We start from the raw sequence: 21,813 nt of genomic DNA, 5'->3' as shown, positions 1-21,813 counted from the left end.
GTCCCCTCTACATGGGACATGACATTCAGGGGTGAAAGTCTCCATGACAACGTGAATCTTGGGGATGAGTCTAGCCCTGGCACCATGGGGTCAACAGCACCTTTCTGACCAAAAAGGGGAAAAAGAAGTGTAGTAAATAAAGCATCAGTGGCCAAGAGAAATCAAATAGAGTCAAGAGACTATTCTGAAGGCTGCTCTTATGCATGCTTCAGTTAGCTAGTGTTAGTTACCATGGTTTGCTAAACCCCAACCAACATTGTTCCTGTTGACTCTTAAGAACGCCTAGGGCTCAAACTGAGACTTTATAAAGGTTTCATGCGCTAGGTTTACTCTCCTAGAACCTATACTTCCCAGAGGGTTCCTAGGTCAGATAAATCCTGAAACCTAGAGAGACCAGCCTGTCCAAGATTATCAGTTAATATCATCCCCCCCATCCTTTAGTGTGGACACCCTTTCTCAACTTGAAAAAAGTCAGAAGGGACATTGTCCAAAGATACATTGGGAGAAGGCTCAAAGGAGAAGGTATAACAGAGAAAATGGGATTTAACAAATGAGTATGACTGCTGAATTACCATATTAATATTGCTTCTAGCCTTCAACGTTTTGTAGTAGTTAGAAGGGAAAACCTGAGATGATGGTATGGTAGCCCATGACAGACTCTGGGATCTGTTCTGTAACTACTTACTGAAGTGTGCTTTGAAAGTATTGCTTTTTTATTTATTTGCTTTGCATGAATGTTATATTTTACAGTAAAAAAAGTTTTTAAAGAAGTCATGAGGCTGAGAGTGAGAAGCATGAAGAAAAGAGAATTGCGATTTGGACTGAGACGGAGTGCTGGTGGGAGTGGTCAGAGGATTTGGACTGACAGGAAGTGCTGGTGGGAGGTGGTCAAAGGATTTGGACTGAGATGGGGAGTGCTGGTGGGAAGTGGTCGGTGGATTTGGACTGAGACAGGGAGTGCTGGTAGGAAGTGGTCAGTGGAGACCCTCTGGTCAGCTCTCAGTCTGGCTGCTGTGAGGAAGGAGTGGGGCAGGCCCTGGAGGATGCCCATGGACAGCAGTCTGTGCCAAGAAAGGCCAGAGCAGCAGGATGCTGAGAGGTGGTCCATCAGGAGTCTGGTGTCAGAGGGACCAGGGGCCTGGGAGGGCCTCGTGAAAGCGTGGTTTCAGAGGGGACTCTTGGTGCACTCCCAGCCCCTGCACATGGTTGGTTGAATCAAGTCCAGACTAAAAGACACATTCTAATCTTAATCTGCATGTCTGCGGGGTGAACCTATTTGCAAATAGGACCTTTTGAAGATGCTATTACAAGTTGCGACCACTTGAATCCATGTGGGTCTTAATCCCATATGACTGGAGCCTTTTGAGGAAAGACAATTTGGACACAGCCAGTAGAGACCGGAAAGGGGAAGAAGTCAGAAGTCAGAGAGGCCACAGGAGGAGATGGCGCCGCATTGAGGGACGGCCGCCAGCAGCCCCAACAGAGAGCTGGCCTTGCTCATGCCTCCGTTTTGACCCAATAAATTCTCAATGTCCAAGCCAATCCTTTGCAGAGTATCAGACATAGCAGTCCTGGCCAACTAAGACTGCACGAATTGATCCTGAGAGAGATTCTACAATAGACTGCCAAAGGGGGTCTCTGCCAGACCCAGGGAAGCTGGGAAGTTAGGTCAAGGTGGTGAACTGGGCACACGAGCTTGCCTTTCCCAGCACAAGCCCTACCCCAGTCCCCAGAAATGACGTGAAAAGAAATTTGAAAGACTGACCACTTTGGAAACTGAAAGAGGTGATTCTAGAAGACCAGAAATGTGTAGACGTCTCTGAAGGATGGAAGGCAGATGGAATGGGGCCAAGGAGGATGTACAGCCCACAACAGTTGCAGGAAGGAGAGTTGTGGAAGCTAGGGTGGCCCCAATAGGGCCTCTAGCTTCTTGGGAGTGCAGAAGTGGGATTGGGGGGCCAGGACAAGTGCCGTCATGAACTGTCAGTTAGGAGAATTTGCAGCAGCCAGGCACGCTCCTTGCTTCCCTCAGATTTTACTTTCTTTGACTCCCTGTTCTTGGTCAGCAACCAAGGGCAGAGGCATTACCCTGAGTGTGGAATGGCAAGGACCAGTGCTTGGGGCAGAGAGGTAGGGCGAGTCCCCAAAACTGGCCATTAGCACACTTGGGCAGCATGTCCCATGTCTTTCATAAAAACCCAAATTGTGATAGGTAAGCTCTGGGTTCTTACCATGTGCCAGTTTGAGTATTTTATCTGGTTTCATTTTTCTAACAACCCTAGGAAATGAGAATTATTTCCATTCTCATTTTACCAGTGAGGAAACTGAGGCACCAACAGTTAAGAAACTCCCCTAGCTAACTATAAGTAGCTAAGTGGAAGCAGGCTTTGGAAAACAAAATTGTTTTTACAGTCAGGTGAAGGGGGAATGGTTAATAAGAAGATGAGCCCACATCCAAGGAGGACAAACATTCAAAGCAAATCATTCTAGAAATGCAAAGTTCGTTTGACATTTATAAACCAATCAGTATGATACACCACATTAACAGAATGGTGGAGACGATCATATGATCATCTAAATAGATGTAGGAAAAGCATTTGATAACATTCAAAACTTAGTTTTTATAATGTCTTAACAACTTAGGAATAGAAGGAAACATCGTCAGTCTGATAAAGGGTCCTAGGGAAGTCTGAAAAATGGCCCCGAAGATGACATTTCCTAACCCCTGACCCCATGACTATGCCACCTTACATGGTAAAATGGATTCTGCAGATGTGATGAAGTAAGGGATCTTGAGATGGGGAGATTATTCTGGGTTATCCAGCTAAGCCTCTGTAATCACACAAGTCCTTTTGGGAGGAAGCAGAAGGCCAGAGGCAGAGAAGGAGCTGTGATCCTGGAAGCTGAGGTTGGAGTGCTGCGTTGCGGATTTGAAGATACTGCACTGCTGGCTTTGAAGATGGGGGAAGGGTCCACAAGCCAAAGAATGCAGGCAGCTTCTAGAATCTAGAAAAGGCAAGATTCTTCTTTCAGAGCATCCAGATGGAATGTAGCCCGGTTGACACCTTGGCTTTAGCCCTGGAAGACTCATTTCAGACTTCTGATTTCCAGAACTGTACAATAATACACTTGTGTTGCTTCAAGCACTCTGGTTGTCATAATCTGTTACAGTAACACTAGGAACCTAACACAGGCATCTGCAAAAATTCCACAGCTAACATCATATTTCATGGTGAGCTATTGAATGATTTGCCTCAAGGTTGAGAACCAAGACAAGGATGTTCATTCTTTTTATTTCTTGCATGGGCAGGCACCAGGAATCGAACCTGGGTCTCCAGCATGGCAGGCGAGAACTCTACCTGCTGAGTCACTGTGGCCCACCCAGGTTGTTCATTCTTAACACAGCCTTGTGATGAGGGTCCTTGCTGGGGCAACAAGGCACAAAAAAGAAATAAAAGGTATAAGGGGAGAAAAGGAAGGGGAAAAGTTTTATTCAAGGCCAAATAGTCTGACCTTTTAGTCTTTTTTTAATCTGACGTGATTGCAGACTAAAAAATCCAAAAGAACATACAACAAAATGATTATAATTAGTCCAATCAGAAGTGGTGTATAGATCTTATTGTGAAATTGAAACAAAACTTCTAGAAGACACGATAAGAGTATCTCTTCATGACCTTTGGGGTCAACAAAGAGTTCTTAAAGAGGACACCAAAAGTATTAACCCTAAAGGAAATGATTGGGAAACTGAATTACATTAAAAGAAGGAACTTTGTACATTAAAAAGATACCACCAGGAGGATGAAAAGGTAATCCGCATGGTAGGAGACGGTCTTTGCAATACTTATAATTGGCAAATGGCTTGTATCTAGAATATCTGAAGAGCTCTTAGAAAAGATAAAAATAAAAAGACAGATAACCCAGTAGAAATTATTTGGTGAAAGTTGATGTGAAACTTTCCAAGGCAGGGATCAAGGAGTTGCCGTCTGAATGCACTGGTCACACATAGCATCAGCAGCAGGGGCAGCTGGGGGAGGTGCACTAAAAGCCCACCTAGCAAGGCTTCTGGTCAGCCACACCCAACATAAGAATTAATGTCAAAAAAAGAGAGTGAGAGAGACGAGGAAGAAGAGAAGAGAAGAGTTAACGTTCAAACGAGTTACAAGTTTCCGTGCCAGTGCCAGGAAGCACACAAATACGTGGTGGTGGGGGGCACTATACAGGATAATTGACATGATTTCTTAACTAATTAAAAGCATGAAAAAGATATGGCCAGGGATTGAGGCGGAGGTGTATTGTTATAATAAAAGAGATGGCAGAGATATAATGGCCAAATGTTCAGATCTCATTGAATCTTATTGAGAACAAACCTTCTATAGGAAGACATTTCTAAGCTCATTGGGTAAATTTGGTTAGGGGCCAGGTATTAAATGCACTGGTTAATTTTGTTAGGGCTCATGACGGCATTGTGGGCTTTTAAGAAGATGTTTCTACTTTTGAGACATGCATAATGAGCTATGTAGGGATGAGACGGCATATCTGGATTTTTCACTAAAATCTTCTGGCAAAGACAAAAAGAGAAAAGGACAGAGGGAGCACATGTGGCAAATCTGCTTTGCCGTTGAATCTGATGCTAGAAACGAGGGTTCACCAGACATTACTTTTGTGCATGTATAATAATAATATAATAATAATGATAATAATAATAAAGAGGTCCCTAATGGTAGTAAGTTTAGGATCTTGAAGACTTGGCACTTGCTTGGCATTTGGTTACTTTGAGAGTATTAAAAGCTATTTTGATCACCACCCACACAGAGCCTCAATAGATAGGCTGAATAGTTGGCACCAGAAGAAATAAAGTCACATTTTCTTCTTCCACTGAGTCTTTGGACAAGACACAATAGGTATGAATCTGTGTGAAAAAGGCCGTGGGCTCAGAGGGTGTGAAGGCAGGAGAGAGGGGTGTTCCCCAACCTGCCAGGACAGCTTGGCTCCTGGTGGGGCAGGAACAAAGGTGAGGGAGGCTACCAGCCACCTGTGCCTGGAAGGGAAATGTGGGGGTCTGCTTGGGTGAAGAGCAGACTTGGGGAATATGTTATAGGTCCAGGGGACAGGAGTCCAGGTAAGCCAAGGCACAGAGCTGATGCTACAGGAGGAAGTAAGCTCCCTGTGTAGAGAGGTATGTAAGTGAAGGGGATTCTGCTCCAGTAGCATGGATGTCTGCAGACTGCAGTGTTCCATGGGACTGCTGCCAAAAGCAAAATCCAAAGACACCTGATTCTGAGTGCCCCCAGGATAGCTGGTCCCTTATCTTCTGGGACACCCACACTGGCCTGTCCAGACTCCAGCTGTCTGTGCCAGCCCCTGGACAACCCCAGTGCCAACCCACAAAAGAAGAAATCCTTTTTCTTCCCCCCACTGAAAGCTGTTATGCTGGGGAATATTTGGCCCAACATTGGTCTTACTGGAGGGACCCAAAACATATTTCCCTAAAGCCACTGGAGCTGAAGAACTTACTTTTCCCAGTATGCCCCATGTGGGTCGGGTTAAAAGGATGAGGCACATGCATCTAGCTGCCCACCCTTCTTCATTCCTAACAGGCAGTAGCAATGTGCCTAGCTGAAAAGCTACATCTTTCAACTTCCCTTACAGAGACCAATGGCCATGTAACAGATTTCTCACTAATGGAATGTAAGCAGAAATTGCTGGGTGAGGCTTCTAGAAAGAATCCTTTCCCAGGAAGGGTTGAGTTGGTGGCTGGGCAGTTGTGCCTTTTTCTGTGCTCCTTCTTTCTGCCTGGAATCAGATGTGGTGGCTGGAGCTGCAGCAGCTATTTTGTGACTGTGAGACAACCTTGAGAGTGAAAGCCCTGAGGCTAAAGAAAACGGAGCAGAGGGATTTGGAAGTCACGTGGAGGACTTTGTGGAACTGCTATTCCAGCCCTGGAATGCCTTCCCATTACTGGAGGGAAAATTAAATCATACTTGCTAATGTTCCTATTTTTTTCTGGTCAGTAACCCAGTTCCTAATACAAACAGGAAGCATTTCATCTCTGCCCTTAGAATTGGAAACTAGGTCTAAGAGGCAGAAGGGAAAGGGTGTACCTCCCACGAACTCAGACTTTAATCTACCAGTTTCAGGATTACCTTTGCCTTTGTTCACCCGTTTCTTCAATTTTTCTTCAATGATTGAAGAAGAGCTATTTTCCATGGATTCCAGCTTGCCCTCTGGAGAGACACAAATTTGAGGGCACAGCAATGAATCTGACAGACACAAGAGAACTGTGGACACAGTGTGAGTACAGATAGAGGCTCCACAAAAATAGAGGGTTCCAGCCCCTGCTTCATCACCTACCTGCTGAGCTGGGACAAGTCACCTGGCTTCTCTGAGGCATGATCTCACCTGAGACACTTGTATTGCCCTTGCTCAGAAGTTGTGAAAAAGGTGTAAGAAAATAGCCGAGAATGCTCCTGGCACATATGCCTGGTGTACAGAAGGTGTTTTTGTGCCTTTCTTTGCATACACTTCCATTTGAAGAGAGTGGGATTATTGTATAGATGAACATTCCAAGACCCAGGGAGGGGAGGATCCTGGTCTGGCCAGCTCCTTTGCTACTGAGCCTCCAGGGCTTCCTTTGGGGCTTAGATGAAGGACTCACAGAGAGCCCCCCTGCCCCCCACCCCCACCCCAGCGGCAGCTCATGGAGCTCCACTGGAGAAGCTGCTCTAGCCTTCCTGACCTTTATGATCAACCTCAGAAAATCAAAGAGGCTGGCCTGGAAACCACGCCCCTGACTTCTTTCCCAGAGGGTCACTCCTACTTCCTTAGTGACATTCCATCTCAGCCTTCCTGTTTCCATGTTGTTCTCTCTCCCACTGGTGCTTGTAGGGAAGGAGCCATTTGACCTGAGACCTCCTCCCATATCACCCCAGGGAAGATTTGTAGTTTGGAGACTCCAGTCAAGCCAGTTCAGAAGAGCACAGGGGGCAGGAGCAGCCAGAGGTGTGTTCTGGTGGGCGGTCTCAGGTTGCTGAGGAGGTTTCAGGGATGGTGATCATGGGATGCTGGGGAAAAGGGAGGGCCAGAGAGGTGGGAATATGATGCAAAGCCTCAGACCCACAAAAGATGGGAGATGGCAGGAGGGAAGAGTGAGAAGGAGGGAGGGACATGGGGCCGAAAACTCAGATGCCTTCAGGGCCCAGCAGAATATACAATGGTAATGCTCTAAGGATTGGGGGAGGCAGTAGGGAGTGGTGAGGCTTGCAGAGAAGTCGGGAATGTCAGCTGCTAACTGTGGTTCAGGTTGCCAGCCCTTCTGATTTTTCAGGAAGAACTGGAAACGTGGATTTGCCCATGAATGGCCCAGTCTTTTGCCCTGTTGCTCCTTTCCCACCTCTCAAGCTCTGTGTCTGTGTGTGTTAGATGCACAGTGGAACAGGCCCAGACCAGCCTCCCTTCAAATTGCCAGCAGCCTCGAGAGACTCCTCTGGGTGAGTTGAAGGGCTGTGGGGAGCCCTCATGGAGACCTCGCAGCCAGAGGCAGTTACAGCCTCCCACTCTAACCACAGGTAGATTGTATTAAAAAAAAAAGTGTGAAGAAGCTGGAGTGGGTTGATTATATTATTGTTTTCTAATTTTCTCTTTTTTTAGCAGGTATATGGTTAAGCTTCCAGGTTGTAAAATTTAATTAACCATAACAAAAGATGTGTTGAAGTCTAACCATAGAATGTGACTGTATTTGGAAATGGGGTCCTTACGGATGGAATTAGTCAAGTTAAAATAAAGTCCTACTGGACTAGGGTGGGGGAACATTAATCTCGCATAACTGGCGTTCTTATAAGAAGGGGAGAGAACACAGGGCGACAGAGGTAGAGAACGCCAACAGACACCAGAAGCTGGAAGAGGCAGGGAAGTATCCTCCCCTCCAGGTTTCAGAGGGAGCATGGCCCTGCTGGCACCTGGATTTCAGACTTCTGACTTTCAGAACCCTAAGACAACACACTTCTGTTGTTTTAAGCCACCTGGTTGTGCTATTTTGTTACAGCAGCCCAAGGAAACTAATACACATTCTAAACATCAGAAGGTACCACTTCTTTAAGCAGACCAAACCCCAAAACAAAGAAGTCAAAATTCCATTAAAAATGAACCTTTTCTAAAATTAAAAAAGCATTAACCATACATTGCTAACTTTTCAAACAAACACAGGTAGCTAGGGCCTCGCCCCAAGCCCTGCAACAAACAGAGGTATTATTTGCACACACACACTCATGCACCGTGACTGTTCACAGAAACACATCTGCGCCAGTGCCCAGCTCATTGTTGGTTAGGCAAGTCTTCTCGATGGGTCTTGAGGTTTTTCCTAGTCTTTTGCAATTTCCAAACACTTAAAAACGCTGCTGTCACCACAGTTAGCTGGGTTGCATCCCCATATGCCTGGAACTCTACCAACTTGATAGGGACAGAAGCAACCAGTTTAACTGAATTTATTAATTCAACCAGTGAATGAGATTATGATCCATTCACTTCTCTCTGTAGGACACTGGCTCTTTTTTTTTTTTTTTTTTTTTTTTGCCAGAGCTACTGAGATATTTTTCCTCCAGGTGACTTGCCAATTACTTTTTTTTGGCATGGGCAGGCTCCAGGAATCGAAGCTGGGTCTCCAGCACAGCAGGCGAGAACTCTGCCACTGAGCCACCATTGCCCACCCACCAATTAATTTTTGACTCGATCATGTGTTTTCCTTACAGCACACTTTAATTTTTGCTTAGTGAAAAAGGGGTTGGGGTTTTGTGTCTTGCATTCTGCCTCTGAAGGTTAAATACATTAAACTTCAACATTAACATTAAATACATTAACATAAAAATGTTAAAATATCCATTTTCTTTTGCTACTTTTACAAAATTTATTATTTTTTTCGATTTTGAAAACTTAAGCCTACTTTTAGAAAAATTCTCCTGGAGAAACGGGTTAGACTGAGCTGCTATACAATGTCTTCATGAAAAGCAATAAAATATATATGCCCTGGGAAATGTTTTAAAAGGATATTAACATTGTATTAAAATGAAGCCATTTTCTTGAGGAGGAAGGAAGGAAGGAAATCAAATGTTGGTTTTAAGAATGAGGTTATGAGTCCTTAGCACCTGGACTATGACCACTGGCCCAAAGAGTGGCCTGATTCTGTGTCTGAGAAGGCACTGGGAGAGCCCGTAAGCCTCCGGGGGACCGAATGGAGGAGAAAGGAGGCAGCCTTCCACCATTCAGGAGCAGCCAGGGGCCCTCACGTAGAGGACCGGAGGGGGCCCTGGGGGAGGCAGGCTGGTGCTGCAGGGATGAGTTCCAAGCATCAGAGCATCTGTGCCACCTCCATTGAAGGATCAGTGCCGGGAGGCAAGGAGGCTGCCAGGCGGCTGCCGAGACAGCCACCCCTCGGGCCCTCCCCTGACTCCCAGCTTCTGCTCCCCATGGCGTTTCCCTCTCCCTGGCCTCGTCTCTAGGCCCTCCAGTACCAGGATTAAGACCCATCCTGATTCGGCTGGATCGCACCTTAACTAAAAATGATGTCTTCTAAAGGTCCTACTTATAATGCATTCACACCCACAAGAATGGATGAAGATTAAGAACCTGCTTTCCCGGGGTTCGTAGCTCTAAGCCTTCACAGTCCATCTCCCTGTCCACACCCTTGGGCTGCCCGGGGAGAGGGATCTGAGCCCCTGAGCGGGTGTAGCCAGGTTATTTTTGACATAGTCCTTACTTATCACTATTGGACCCTTTTTCTGCTACTTGTTGTTCATTTAGTAAACAAATTTTTAATTGAGTAACCATTTGTGCCAGGCTTTTGGGAGAAGACACCATTCACGAGATAGACAAATACTTCTGAGCATCCAGAGCTGATACATTCCCCAGGGAGAGAGGGACAGTTAAAGACGTGGGAAGTGTCCGGGAGAACGCGAAGGTTGGAGAGGTGGGGCTGGATGGTGGGTGGTGACCTTCGAATAAATTCCCAAAGGACATGAAAGAGGGAGCCACAAGGGAATCCGGGGTAGAGCATTCTAAGTGAGAGGGGCCTGAGGGGAGGCGTGCTGGCGTGCGTGAGTACAGTGAGCCAAGAGGGAGATCTGTTTACTTGTCTCCCCCAAACTCTCTGAAAGTAGGGGCTACCTCTGTCCATTGGCCCCCTGTATCCCCAACCAAGCAGACTGCCGGATCCCATAAATGTTGGTGAGTGCCTGAATTAGTGTGGCCCCCAGAATAGCCTGATGGGCAGTCAGATGGCCCCTTCTCACCCCGGGCCACTGGGCAGCGCTCCAGCCTGCTCAGTTTTGCAGTTCCCAAGATGAAAGTTGGGTCACTTAACACATTTCCCCAAATTGTCAAAATAAGTACTGAATCCAGCATTCCCATTCCTCCCCCCGCCCCATCCCTACATGGTCAGAAGCAGTAGGAAAAGGTCTGGCAATCTGTATGTCTGACAAGGCTTTCTGGACCCCCACGTCCTTCTTTCCTCTTCCCAGTGTGGGAAATTTGTTCGGAAAGGGCAGTAAGCACTCAGGCGCCCTCAGCCTGGCAGAGCAAGGCTCTTGCAGCTGGGAGGCTCCTCGCTCAAACTTCCTTTCCTGGAGGACTTGTACCCATAGCCTGACCTCTTAGGAAATAAATTGGTTCACTGAATGGACACCTCCCACCTCCAGCCCCAGAAGGCTGGGTTCCATCTCTGACATCAGGACCCCCAGAGATGGAGGGGACCCAGCTTCAGGGCACTGGGGCTGGCTGCAGAGTGGGGGTATGGGAGCGTGACTGGGATCCCTTATGGTCTCCTCTGAGCTTTCCCTGGCTCTTTGTGTGGTCCAAGTTCTCCTGTCAAGAGTCCTGTCCTTCCGGGCTCTGCTCCAGGAGGCCCCCTGCCTATGTCATAGGGATGGAGTCCTAGACATAGAAGCCAGAAGCTGGGCAATCTCCCTGCCTGAACCCTTCCCATCACTGGAATAGAACTGAACAGTCAGTCCTACCTCTGGTGCACAGTGTCCACACTGGCCTTCTGTCTCTTCTTTGAATGCTTCAAGCTCATTCCCACCTCAGGGAGACCTGTCTGGACTGTTCCCACGGCCAAGAATGTCCTGCTTTGCTCCCATTCATCCTTCAGGATTGCATTGATACTGAAATACCATCTTCTCAAAGACTCCTCCGCTGACTGCTTCTTCCATTTGAATTATTCCCTTCACCCAAAACTTGCTCAAAGCAGCCAGTTCTTTCCTTCATACCATTTATTGCCCTTTGTCAATAAAGACTGGTTGTTTATTTTCCCGTGTCTGGCCCCCTCATCACAATGTAAGGCCCATGAGTGGGTAACTCCACTGGTTTTACTCAATCCTAGATCCCTGGTGCACTTAATAAATGTTTGTGAATGAAAGGACAAGCTCTCCATCTCCCAGTCTCATGCGCCCGGGGCGCAGTCGGCGGGGTCACACCGAGGGCACCCCATGTTCACAGCGGCACAGTCAGTGGGTGTACACTGGAGAGCACCTCCCATGTTCACTGCACAGCCAGCAGGCATGCACGGAACACTCCCAGCATCTTGAGCTCCTACTGTGTAGCCAGGGCAGCCCACCGGAGCGCCCCTCTCGTGCCCCTCGTGTCCATCGCACAGCCAGCACGTGCACCTTGGAGCACCTCCTGCTGGGTGCAGATGGGCATGCACCGCCTCCAGGAGCTGCCAACCTTTTAAGGAAGACGGTTCCTCAGAAACCCAGGCAAGTGGACCTGAGCCAGGTGATGATGAAGAGAGTGACAGGGATACAGGGAGGGTTTCCTGGAGGAGCTGGGCCTGGGCCAGGTCCTAAAGGATAAACTTGGTGTGAAGATATTGGAATGAGGAGAGAAGGGACACAGAGGAGCTGTGCCAAGGGAGGGGAAAAAAGCTCTGAGCTGTCCAAGGGCATAACTGTATGATCCCCCCTAGAGGTCCTAGACCCTGAGTAGGGAAAGAAAAAGCTCCCCAGAGATGTCCTTCCCATATTATTTCGGTATAATGGCACAAAGGTCTTTAAGATCATGGTATGAAACATCAGAGGATGCACTGTGAAGGCAAGCCCTCAGCTGTGTCCCCATCTCAGCACCCCCAGCCCTGCGTCCAGACCACCCCCACTCCTCTTTCAGCATCTCTCTCCCTCCCTCCATCACAGGCTTCACACACTGAAGACCAGCCTGTGGGGATGGGAGGAGCAGGTTGGTAGTCCGATCAATATTCATATTATAGAGCATTTATCACGTCTCTGGCAAGGTGTTGAACTCTCATTAATCCTCACTCTAGCCCTGAATAGGGATTCTTCCCATTTCACGAGTGAAGAAGTTGAGGCTCAGAGCGGTGATGTGACTTGACTAGATGGGCCAGCCAAGGAATGCTCCAGAGTCCTGCTCTAGCCTTGATAAACAAACTGCCCTCTAGTTGGGACGGGGGTTCAGACTTGGAGCTCAGCTCCCCATCGTTTGTCCCACAGCTCCTGCAGGTGACCCCAGGACATTGATCTCCGCTGTCCTCCTGGCCTGAGGGCCCTGTGCATGCACCCCAGCCAGGCTGACTCCACTGTCCTGCCTGGGCCTGACGGACCCCCAGCTCTGACTGGTCAGCCATGCCCACCTGGCCTGGTTTTCCTTACAAACACACAGATCCTTAGCCCAGTGGGACCCCGGGCCCAACCCAACACTCGGCCCAGGGCAGCCTCCTATTGACATATCATCTCCTGAGAGGTTATACACCAGTCTCAAGGGACCACCCAAACCCACGGCGTCCCAGGGTTCCCTCCATCCAGCCACTCACCTTGTGCTACAGGGTGAATTGATGTATTGTGTAAATCCTTCAGTTGCCTTATGCTAGCCCAATTATCCCACATGGGTTTGCATGCATGCACAAAGAGTTCATTTGTTATCTGTAAACATTTCCAAACTACCACTTTCCTGTAAACCTGTTTCAGCTTTTCTTCATTTTTCAATTTATGGCAAAGCACAAAGAGAAAGAGGGCAAATGTAATAGATGGGAATAAGCTTGATACCCATTAGTAGTGTACTGGTTAAATTATGACACATCCAGACTGTGGCATTGCTGTTCCGATCAAAAACACAAAGAGTATAAGGAAACTCTGTTTGCCTTAGGGAGACACCATCTCCACAATATACAGGTGAAATGAGAAAAGTGAGGTGAAGAGCAGTGTATGCAGTGAGCGACCATCTATCACAGAAAAAGAAAACCTATATCTATACATATGTACTTGCTTGTGCACAGAACACACTTGGAAGGTTACAGAAGAGCCTGATGCCCTGGCTGCCTCTGTGTCCTCTCGACACTGGTGTCTGAGGACAGTGTGGGGACACTTTGAATATGCTCTTGAATTTTGAACCATAAGAATGCCTATTCGCATTTAAATTATCTATTCAGAACTAAGAGAATTAAAAACACAATTGATTGCTAACTGTATCTGGTAAGGGTTTAGTATCCAAAAATATATAAAATATATAAAGGTTTAATATCCAGAATATAAATAAAGAATGGCTGCAACTCAACAATAAAAAGACAAATAATCCAATTAAAAGCAGAACAAAAGTCTGGAATAGTCATTTCTCCAAAGAAGATATACAAATGGCTGATAAGCACATGAAAAGATGCTGTCACTGGTCATCGGAAAAATGCAGATCAAAACCACAGTGAGATACCATTTCACAGCCACTAGAATGGGTGCTTTTAAAAAAAGTGGCAAATAGGAGGTGTAAGGGTAGTTCAGTGGTAGAATTCTTGCCCAGCCTGCTGGGGACCCAGGTTTGATTCCGGGCCCATGCACCTCCCCAAAACAAAACAAACAAACAAAAATTCAACAAATGGCGCTGCAATAATGGGATACTCACACGGAAAAAGAATGAAATGTGATCCCCGCCATACAGCATACAAAAAAAAGGGGGTGGGGGGGTATAACCAGCACTGGCAAGAATGTAAAGAAATTGCTAACCCTTATACATTCCTGGTAGGAATGTAAAAATGCTGCGGCCACTGGGGAAGCCAATTTGGCGTTCCTCAGAAAGTACCATATGACCTGACAGTCCCACTCCTAAGTATATACCCCCGAAGAACTGGAAGCAGGAACTTAAACAGATATTTGCACGCCAATGTTGGACACAGCATTATTCACACAAGCCAGAAGGTAGGAGCAACCCGAGAGACTATTGATAGATGAATGGGTAAAAAAATGTGAGATATATGAATATATATACAATGGAATATTCAGCTACAAAAAAAAGTGAAGTACTGGTCTATGCTACAACATGGACAAACCCTGAAGACATCAGGTTAACTGAAATAAGACAGACACAAAAAGATATTTTGTGATCTCACTGATAAAAAATACCTAGAATAAACAACTTCATTGAGGTGGAAAGTAGATTATTGGTTGTCAGGGGCTCGGTGGTGGGGTGATAGAATGGGGGGAGTTATTGCTTAATGGGTGCAGAGTTTCTCTTTGGGGTGATGGAAAAGTTGGGGTAATGGATACTGGTGTTGGTAGCACAACATTGAGACTGTAATAAATATCACTGAATTTATGTTTGAAAGTGGTTAAAATAGGAAATTTGGGGTTGTACATTTGTTACTATGGTCAAAAGTAAACACATACACACATAGATGGACATAGATGGACAGGTGGATGATATTGCCCCCTCGTCCACCCCATCGCTCAGCAAATGTGGCCTCAGCTGTACCTAAGCTCCATGCATCACTGTGCCAGCACCTGGCGTGACCCCATGTAGTAATTCTGGTAAAGAGGGTGTTTCACAAAAGGACTTGTTCCCAGCTGATGGCTTCACCCCGTAGCCATTACTGGAGGGAAATTGAGATGCTGAACTACACTGTGCCACCTTTCCCAGGGCCTCTTCTGGAAACTTGATTTGTGCCTCATGGCCTGGCATTAGAACCAGCTCAAGCCTGGACCCCACCGCCCCAGGCTCCAAGGTGGACAGGAGAAAGCTGCTTCGAGCCACCGGCCACCCCCATCCGGGTACTTACTATCAGGGTTTATGTCCTTGACCATGGTAGACATCTTGGACAGTGGCTGAGGACGAAAGGGTCGCTGCAAAGCTTGGCCTTGACTTAGAGGAGATCACCACCTGGGAAGCGACATGGTGCTTGAACGGGTGACGGTGACTGCGCAGGCCCACAGGCCCCTCCCCCCGTGGCCGGGCCAAGCCCCAGGGCTTGCTGAGCTCCTCGCTGGCCCCTCCCCGCTCCCCTCTGGCCTGAGCATTCTGTTCCTGCAGCAGGACCTTTGCATTTGCCACCTTTTCGACCAAAATAGGTTCTTCCCACACACAGCCTGGGAGATGGGGTTGGGGGTGGGTCCTCCTCTCCCGGCAGATGTGAAGTCAAGAGGGCGCCTTCAGAGAGGCCTTATCTACCTCCCAGTCCAAACTGGTTTCTTTCTTCCCACCCCCATATGCGCTTTATCTTCTGTGCGATTACCACCATCTGATTTAGCACTTCAAAGCTTCCGTTTATCGCCTATTTCCCCCCTAGAATGTAAGCGCCACCGGAGCAGGGTCCTTTTCTGGTTTGCAGAGGTGGTGCCCATCAGAGAGCCTGGCATGTACCTGGCGCTTCCTTAACTAGTCATCGAGCGAATTTTCACTTTGCAGAGGGGAAAGCAAAATAGATATTCAAGCGAGGTGCTAAGGTCCCACAGCCAGGAAGGACAGGAGCAGGATTCAAGCCGAGGCTTCCTCGATTCTAAAGCTTGAGACTTTCCTGCCTTTTAATCTCCTGGGGGCTGCAGCCGGCTGCTGGGAAAAATCAGGGCACCGGGAGAGCCGCGGGTGAGGAGGGACTCGCCTCCTAACTAGCGCCTGATCCCCGAGCGCCTGGGACATACAAATATATGTAATGATGTACAATGAAGAGTAAAGAAGGGCGGGGAGCGTTACAAGGGGACCTTGCGAAGGTGGTACGAAGGGGCCTGCCCGCGACCCCGCGCGCACCCCCTACCACACGCACCCCCGGCCCTGCGTGCACCCACCGGCGTGCACCCACCGGCCCCGCGCGCACCCCGGCCCGGCGCGCACCCACCGGTCCCGCGCGCATCCAGACCCCGCGTGCACCCACCCGCCCCGCGCTCAGCGGCTTGCTCCGAGAAGCTCTCAGCTCTAAGCGTCCAGGCCCTCAGTTTACGTCACTATGGCAACCATTGTCCCCGCCGGGACTGTGACGGCATAGAGGGCCCCAAGGCTCAGCAAAGTCGTGGGGCTGCTCACACTGCGGGGGCCTGAGGGCGGCGGGATCTAGGGCGGAGGAGAGAGGGTCTCCGGTCCCGCGGCGCTCCCCACCGCCCCGCCCAAGGACGCCCAGCACAGTGTCCGCCTTGGTGCCCCATGGGCCGGGCTTGCTCGGGGTGGGTGCTCCGGGAAACAGGAGTTTCCTTTTAGGTCTTTACTTTTCTGTACTCCTTCCAGCTCTTTTCCCTTCAGTCTCTGATTCGTGTATTTCCCTGAAGGCCTACTGGGTGCCGGGCACTGAGCTGGAGGCTCCCGATGACATGGAGCAAAGCCAGACCTGATTTCTCCCTGTGGAGTGGACTTCACTTTCTGGAAGGCTGGTTCTCCAAATGTGACTCCGGGACCAGCAGCATCAGAAATGCTGGGAGTGAATTAGAAAAGCAAGACTTCCCTTCCCACTGCAGAATCAGAAACTTTGGGGTGTGTCTGGGCTTTCTGTAATGGAACAATCTCTCTCACTGTCCCAGAGGGTAAAGGAGACATGTAATAAAGACGCATGGTGACAAGTGCTATCAATAAAGAAAAAGAGGGAGGGCAGGAGGGCATAAAAGGTAGGGGGCAATTTTAGATGGCCCAGACCCACCAGCAGTGGTGGCTAGGGACCCTGGGGTCTGCCTTCTGAACAGCCTCCCGCCACCAGCCTAGTGTCCCTGTCCTCACTAAAAGCAGCTGGAAACACCACCTTGAGTTCTGATCATGAGCACCAGAGTTTCTCAGATTGAAGTTTAAATTTCCATGGCAAATGAAATTCATAACTCTGTATGGGGATTTATAGATTGGCAAGGTTTGCAAGTCAGGGCCCTGGGAGGTGAGGCCAGTTCCACATCAGGAAGTCTGGTGGAGCCAGGGGTAGGAGTGGGGAGGGCAGCTCCCTGGGATGGAAGGAACACGCATCCCTGAATCATCACTAGGAGGACAGCTTCCCAATCTGCAGAGTACTTTGTACAAGGTTAAAGAAAGTTGTATTGTGTTAAGCCACATATGTGATTCACATGTGTGTGTGTCTATGTGGGATGTTTGTCACAGCAGCTAGGGTTTAACACCCTGAATAGAAGAGTGGCTCCCCATTACCCTCAGGATAGAGACCAGGCTCCTTCCTTTGTCATTCAAAGTCTGGAATGATCTGGCCTTATCTCCCCACAAACTGTCAAAGAAGAGCAGACCATAAAGCTGTATGTTGGAGAAGCACTTTGTTTACTAGAGACCCAGGTCGAAAAGCAAATCCTTTTGGAATTGTTTATCTTAAACACTGGGAGTTATAATGAGATTTTTAGGAATCTAGAAACTAATTGACCCGATGAGAGAAAAACCTACTATTGCCAATTCATTTATATCAATAGCTATAAGTTATGAACTCTTGTGAATTTTTGCATTACTCATACAGAGTATTTTCTATGCCCACTGCTCTATGTGCTTTAAATAAATTAATTTAATCCATACAGCAACCCTATGAAGTAGGTTCTGTTACTGCCCTGGTATTCATAGATGAGGAGAATAATTCACTGAGAGGTTAAGAAACGAGGCCACATGTGGCTGGTGAGTGGCAGAGCTGGGGTTGCAAATTGTGCACTGCATCTCCTGTCTTTGCTCTTTGCCATGATACGCACTGACACCACTGAGACTGCTTTTCTAATTTTATGCAATTATCCAAAATAGTGATACACAAACATTGAAAAAAAAGGCCCAAGGGGTCCACATGTGCATTTTACCATAAAGTCAAGTTCTCTAGTAAATTTCTGCATTCTTTGTTATGGTTGTCAGTTCATTAGAGCAAAATTGTGGCCTGGTTTGAAACTTTTAATCTTAGCCTAATCAATCTAACTAGAAAAATGATTTGCCAATTAAAAGCTAATTTTCAAAATAATACAGATGGAGGCAGCGTATGGGAACAATGTGTTTTCTGCATGATTTTTCTGTAAACCCCCAACTTGTGTAATTAAAGAGCTAATAATACAAGTCAATACAGGGATGACTAGATGGAGAGATGTGTGATAATGCAGGCATATTCATATATTAATGATGTAATCAATGTTGTGGGGATATGGGAGTTAATTATCAAGTTCTTTCAACATTTCTGTATGTTTGACATTGTTTATACTAAAATGTCAGGGGAAAGTCCCATAGAAATCACTTTGTAAGGATTAATATAGAAATTCACAAGACTCCATAAATTATATCTTTTGATATAAAAAAGGGTAGTTTTTTAAACTTTTTTTAAATTGTGAAATATTACACACAAAAAAACAAATTTCCATGTACATTTTAACAAGTAGTTATAGAATGGATTTTAAAGTTTGGTATGGGTTATAGTTCCACAATTTTTCATTTTTTTCTAGTTACTCCAAAACACTGGAGAACAACAGAAATACCAATATAATGATTCAGCAGTCGTATTCATTTGTTAAATCCTATCTTCTCTGTTTGACTCCTCCTTCTCTTTTAATAACATATAAACATAAAAGCAATAAATTTCAAAGCACATCGAAACAATTCAGATTTCAGAGTTTGGTATGGATTTATTTCTAGCTGTTCTAAGGAACTAGAGGCTGAAAGAAATATCAGTATAATGAGTCATACTCATTTGTTAAACCTGACCTTCTCTGTATAACTCCAACATCACCTTTGAACTTTCTCTCACTCTTTAGGGGTATTTGGGCTATGCCCACTGTAACTTTTTCATGTTGGAAGGGGCTGTTGATAATATGGGATAAGGGGTGGAACTAGTTGATATTCTAGAGAGGCTGGCACCTCTGCATTTCAGGACTTACCTGGTCCAGGGACCCATCTGGAGGTTGTAGTTTTCTGGAAAGTTACCCTAGTGCATGGAACCTTTGTAGACTCTTATATAATGCCCTAGGTGTTCTTTAGGATTGGCTGGAATGGTCCTGGTTGGGGTTTGGCAAGTTATGATAGATAGCAATGTCTAACTGAAGCATGCATAAAAGTGGCCTCCAGAGTAGCCTCTCGACTCTACTTGAACTCTCTCAGCCACTGATACCTTATTTGTTATACTCCTTTCCCCCCTTTTTGGTCAGGATGCCATTGTTGATCCCATGGTGCCAAGGCCAGGCTTGTCCCTGGGGGTCATCTCCCATGCTGCCAGGGAGATTTTCATCCATAGATGTCATGTCCTATGTAGTGGGGAGGGCAATAAAAGGGGAGTTTTATATTCCGATGTCCTGTTTTCCATTCCTCAAAGAAGGTGCATCTGTCAGTGTTCTTGGGAACCCACAAAGCAAACCTACTATAGCCAGTTGAAATGTTTTATAGTTTCCTGGGTGCTAAAACAAATATCATGCAATGGGTTGGCTTAAACCAAGGGAATTTTTTGGCTCATGGTTTTGAGCCTAGGAGAAGTTCAACTTCAAGGCATCAGCAAGGAGAAGTTTTCTCCCAGAAGACTGTGACATTCCAGGGGCTGGTGCTGGCGATCCTTGGTCCTTGGCTTTTCCACCACATGGCAGTGCACATGGCAATGCTTTTTCTTCCAGGTACTGTTGAGTCCTGGCTTTACCCCATGGCTTCTCTTTCCGTCTGACTTTCACTCTCCCTATAAAGTACTCCAGACATCTCGATTAAAGCCCAACTAGCAACCTGATTTGGGTGGGGCACAGCTTAACTGGAGTAACACTTTATTTATTTATTTTTACATATTTTTATTGAGATATCTTCACTCACCTTATAGTCCATCCAAAGCATACAATCATTGGCTCACAATATCATCACATAGTTGTATATTCATGGGCATTTTTAGAACATTTGCATCACTCCAGATAAAAAATGAAAGGAAAAAAGAAAAACTCCATGCATCCCATCTCCTTACCCCTCCCTCTCAATGACCACTAATATTTCAATCTACCCAATTTTGTTTTTACCTGGTATCCTCGTCCCTATTATTTTTATTTTTTGTCTTTATTTTTTTTAGTCATCTGCCCATACCCTGAATAAAGGGAACATCAGCCACAAGGCTGTCACAATCACATGGTCACATTGTAAAAGCTACATAGTTATACAGTTGTCTTCTAGAATCAAGGCTATTGGTTATTGAACAGAGCTCAACAGTTTCAGGAATTTCTGAAGTAGTATCTTGAAGAGATCTTATTTACGGTGGGTCTACACCCACCAGAAGGCAGACCATGACTGAAAACCTGGGGTACAATCCATATCAAAGTGGAAAAGGATATAGGGGCACTCCCCCGACCTGCAGGAGACCAGGAAACCAGGCTTGGAGACTGCATCTGGGAGCAGAGCCCAAGGCCGAAGCATCCTGGTCGAGAGATAGTGACCGCAAGTCAGTGTCTGGGCTGTGTGATTCCCACCAACAGAAGCTGGCTCCTTTGCTGGGGCCTCATGGTCCCTCCCTTTGTCCTAGCTGCTAAGGAGCTGAGAAAAAGAGTCTGCGACTTCTACGGTGGAACGTGGGACTTCTAAAGTGGGGAACCCCCCAAACCCGGGAAGTGTATTTGGAGGTGCCTAGTGGTCTTTGAGAATGACCAGTATCACAATAGAGCAGCTTATGTGTTTGTTTTCTGTGGGGCAGGTTACGCTGCTGTTCCTGCAACCTCTTCGGCCAGCTCGATGGTCTAAGGCCAGCTCATGCCAGCTCAATGCCTTTGTTTCTTCTTTTCTTCTGCCACCCCCTCCTACCCCTTGCCTTGTTTTGTTGTTGTTTTGGAATGTCCTTTATTCTCCTAGTAAATTCCTACTCGTTTCTCAAGGTGTATTTCAGGAAGCTTCTCTTTTCCCTTGCCTTTATCTGCATGCTTGTTCCCACAGTCCCTGTGATAGACCCTTACAGGGCTGAATGCCAGCCGGTCCTGCCTACATTTCCCAGGCTGCCTTACCCTCTGGGAGCTGGAGAGGATTCGCCGATGGGAGGCCAGAGGGTCAGAGAAGTGGAGGGGTCACGGTATTTTTCCCTCCACACTTCTGTTTCTTGTGACATCTCCTGTAGTGATTGCTGTGTTCCCAGCTTCTGTTAGGGACCTGGGCTTTGGCAGCAGTCTAAAGCTCTGCTCTTGCTAATTTCTGATGGCCTCACTGGTCACCTTTGCCCAGCTTGCTGTGTAACCAATCCCCTGCATTAAATTCCCTCTTTTTGAAACTCCTGGAGGGTTTCAGTTTTCCTGACTGATACCCCTTACAGGCAGGAGGTGTAGTGGCCAAGAGAATGGGCTGTCTGAGTCCACATCTCAGCTTTGTTGCTCACTGGCTATGTGAGCTTGGGCAAATTACCTAAGCTCTTTGGGCCTCAGTTTCCTCATCTATAAAAAGTAGGAAAACAATGACCTAGGAGGACTATTGTTTGTTAGCACACAGCCTGGCACTTAGTTGAGCTTCAAAAAATACTTGTCTGCCAATATTCAAGTCTAATCCTTGAGGTCTGTGGCAGGGGCCTCAACCAACTGAAGAGGCAGGCTACAGTTGATTAAGAGAAGATCATCTACAGATCTACTGGGTACTACACCAGATATTGGTGCACCTGTCCTAGCCAGGATGCAGTAAGCTCAGTGA

At 46.9% G+C, this 21,813-nt stretch overlaps 1 protein-coding gene across 8 annotated transcripts in view; it reads right to left on the bottom strand.

The window, feature by feature from the left end:
* The window catches only part of CFAP100 (cilia and flagella associated protein 100), a 63,882-nt gene extending 47,651 nt beyond the window's left edge, over positions 1 to 16,231 (bottom strand). For 5 of the 8 annotated variants that reach the window (XM_077116300.1, XM_077116299.1, XM_077116301.1 and 2 more), the window contains exons 1-3: positions 16,130 to 16,231; positions 15,041 to 15,141; positions 6,144 to 6,224 (exon numbers count right to left, since the gene is read on the bottom strand). In XM_077116300.1, the coding sequence (XP_076972415.1) occupies positions 6,144 to 6,224; positions 15,041 to 15,074 (115 nt within the window). In that variant the 5' untranslated portion in view covers positions 15,075 to 15,141; positions 16,130 to 16,231. The other 3 variants (XM_077116297.1, XM_077116295.1, XM_077116298.1) reach the window with 3 other exon arrangements.
* Positions 16,232 to 21,813: the final 5,582 nt, after the last annotated feature.

The sequence above is a fragment of the Tamandua tetradactyla genome, chromosome 9 (assembly GCF_023851605.1).
Source record: "Tamandua tetradactyla isolate mTamTet1 chromosome 9, mTamTet1.pri, whole genome shotgun sequence".
Lineage (NCBI taxonomy): Eukaryota > Metazoa > Chordata > Mammalia > Pilosa > Myrmecophagidae > Tamandua > Tamandua tetradactyla.
The sequence above is the reverse complement of the archived record's forward strand: the minus strand, read 5'-3'. Positions and strand labels throughout refer to the sequence as shown.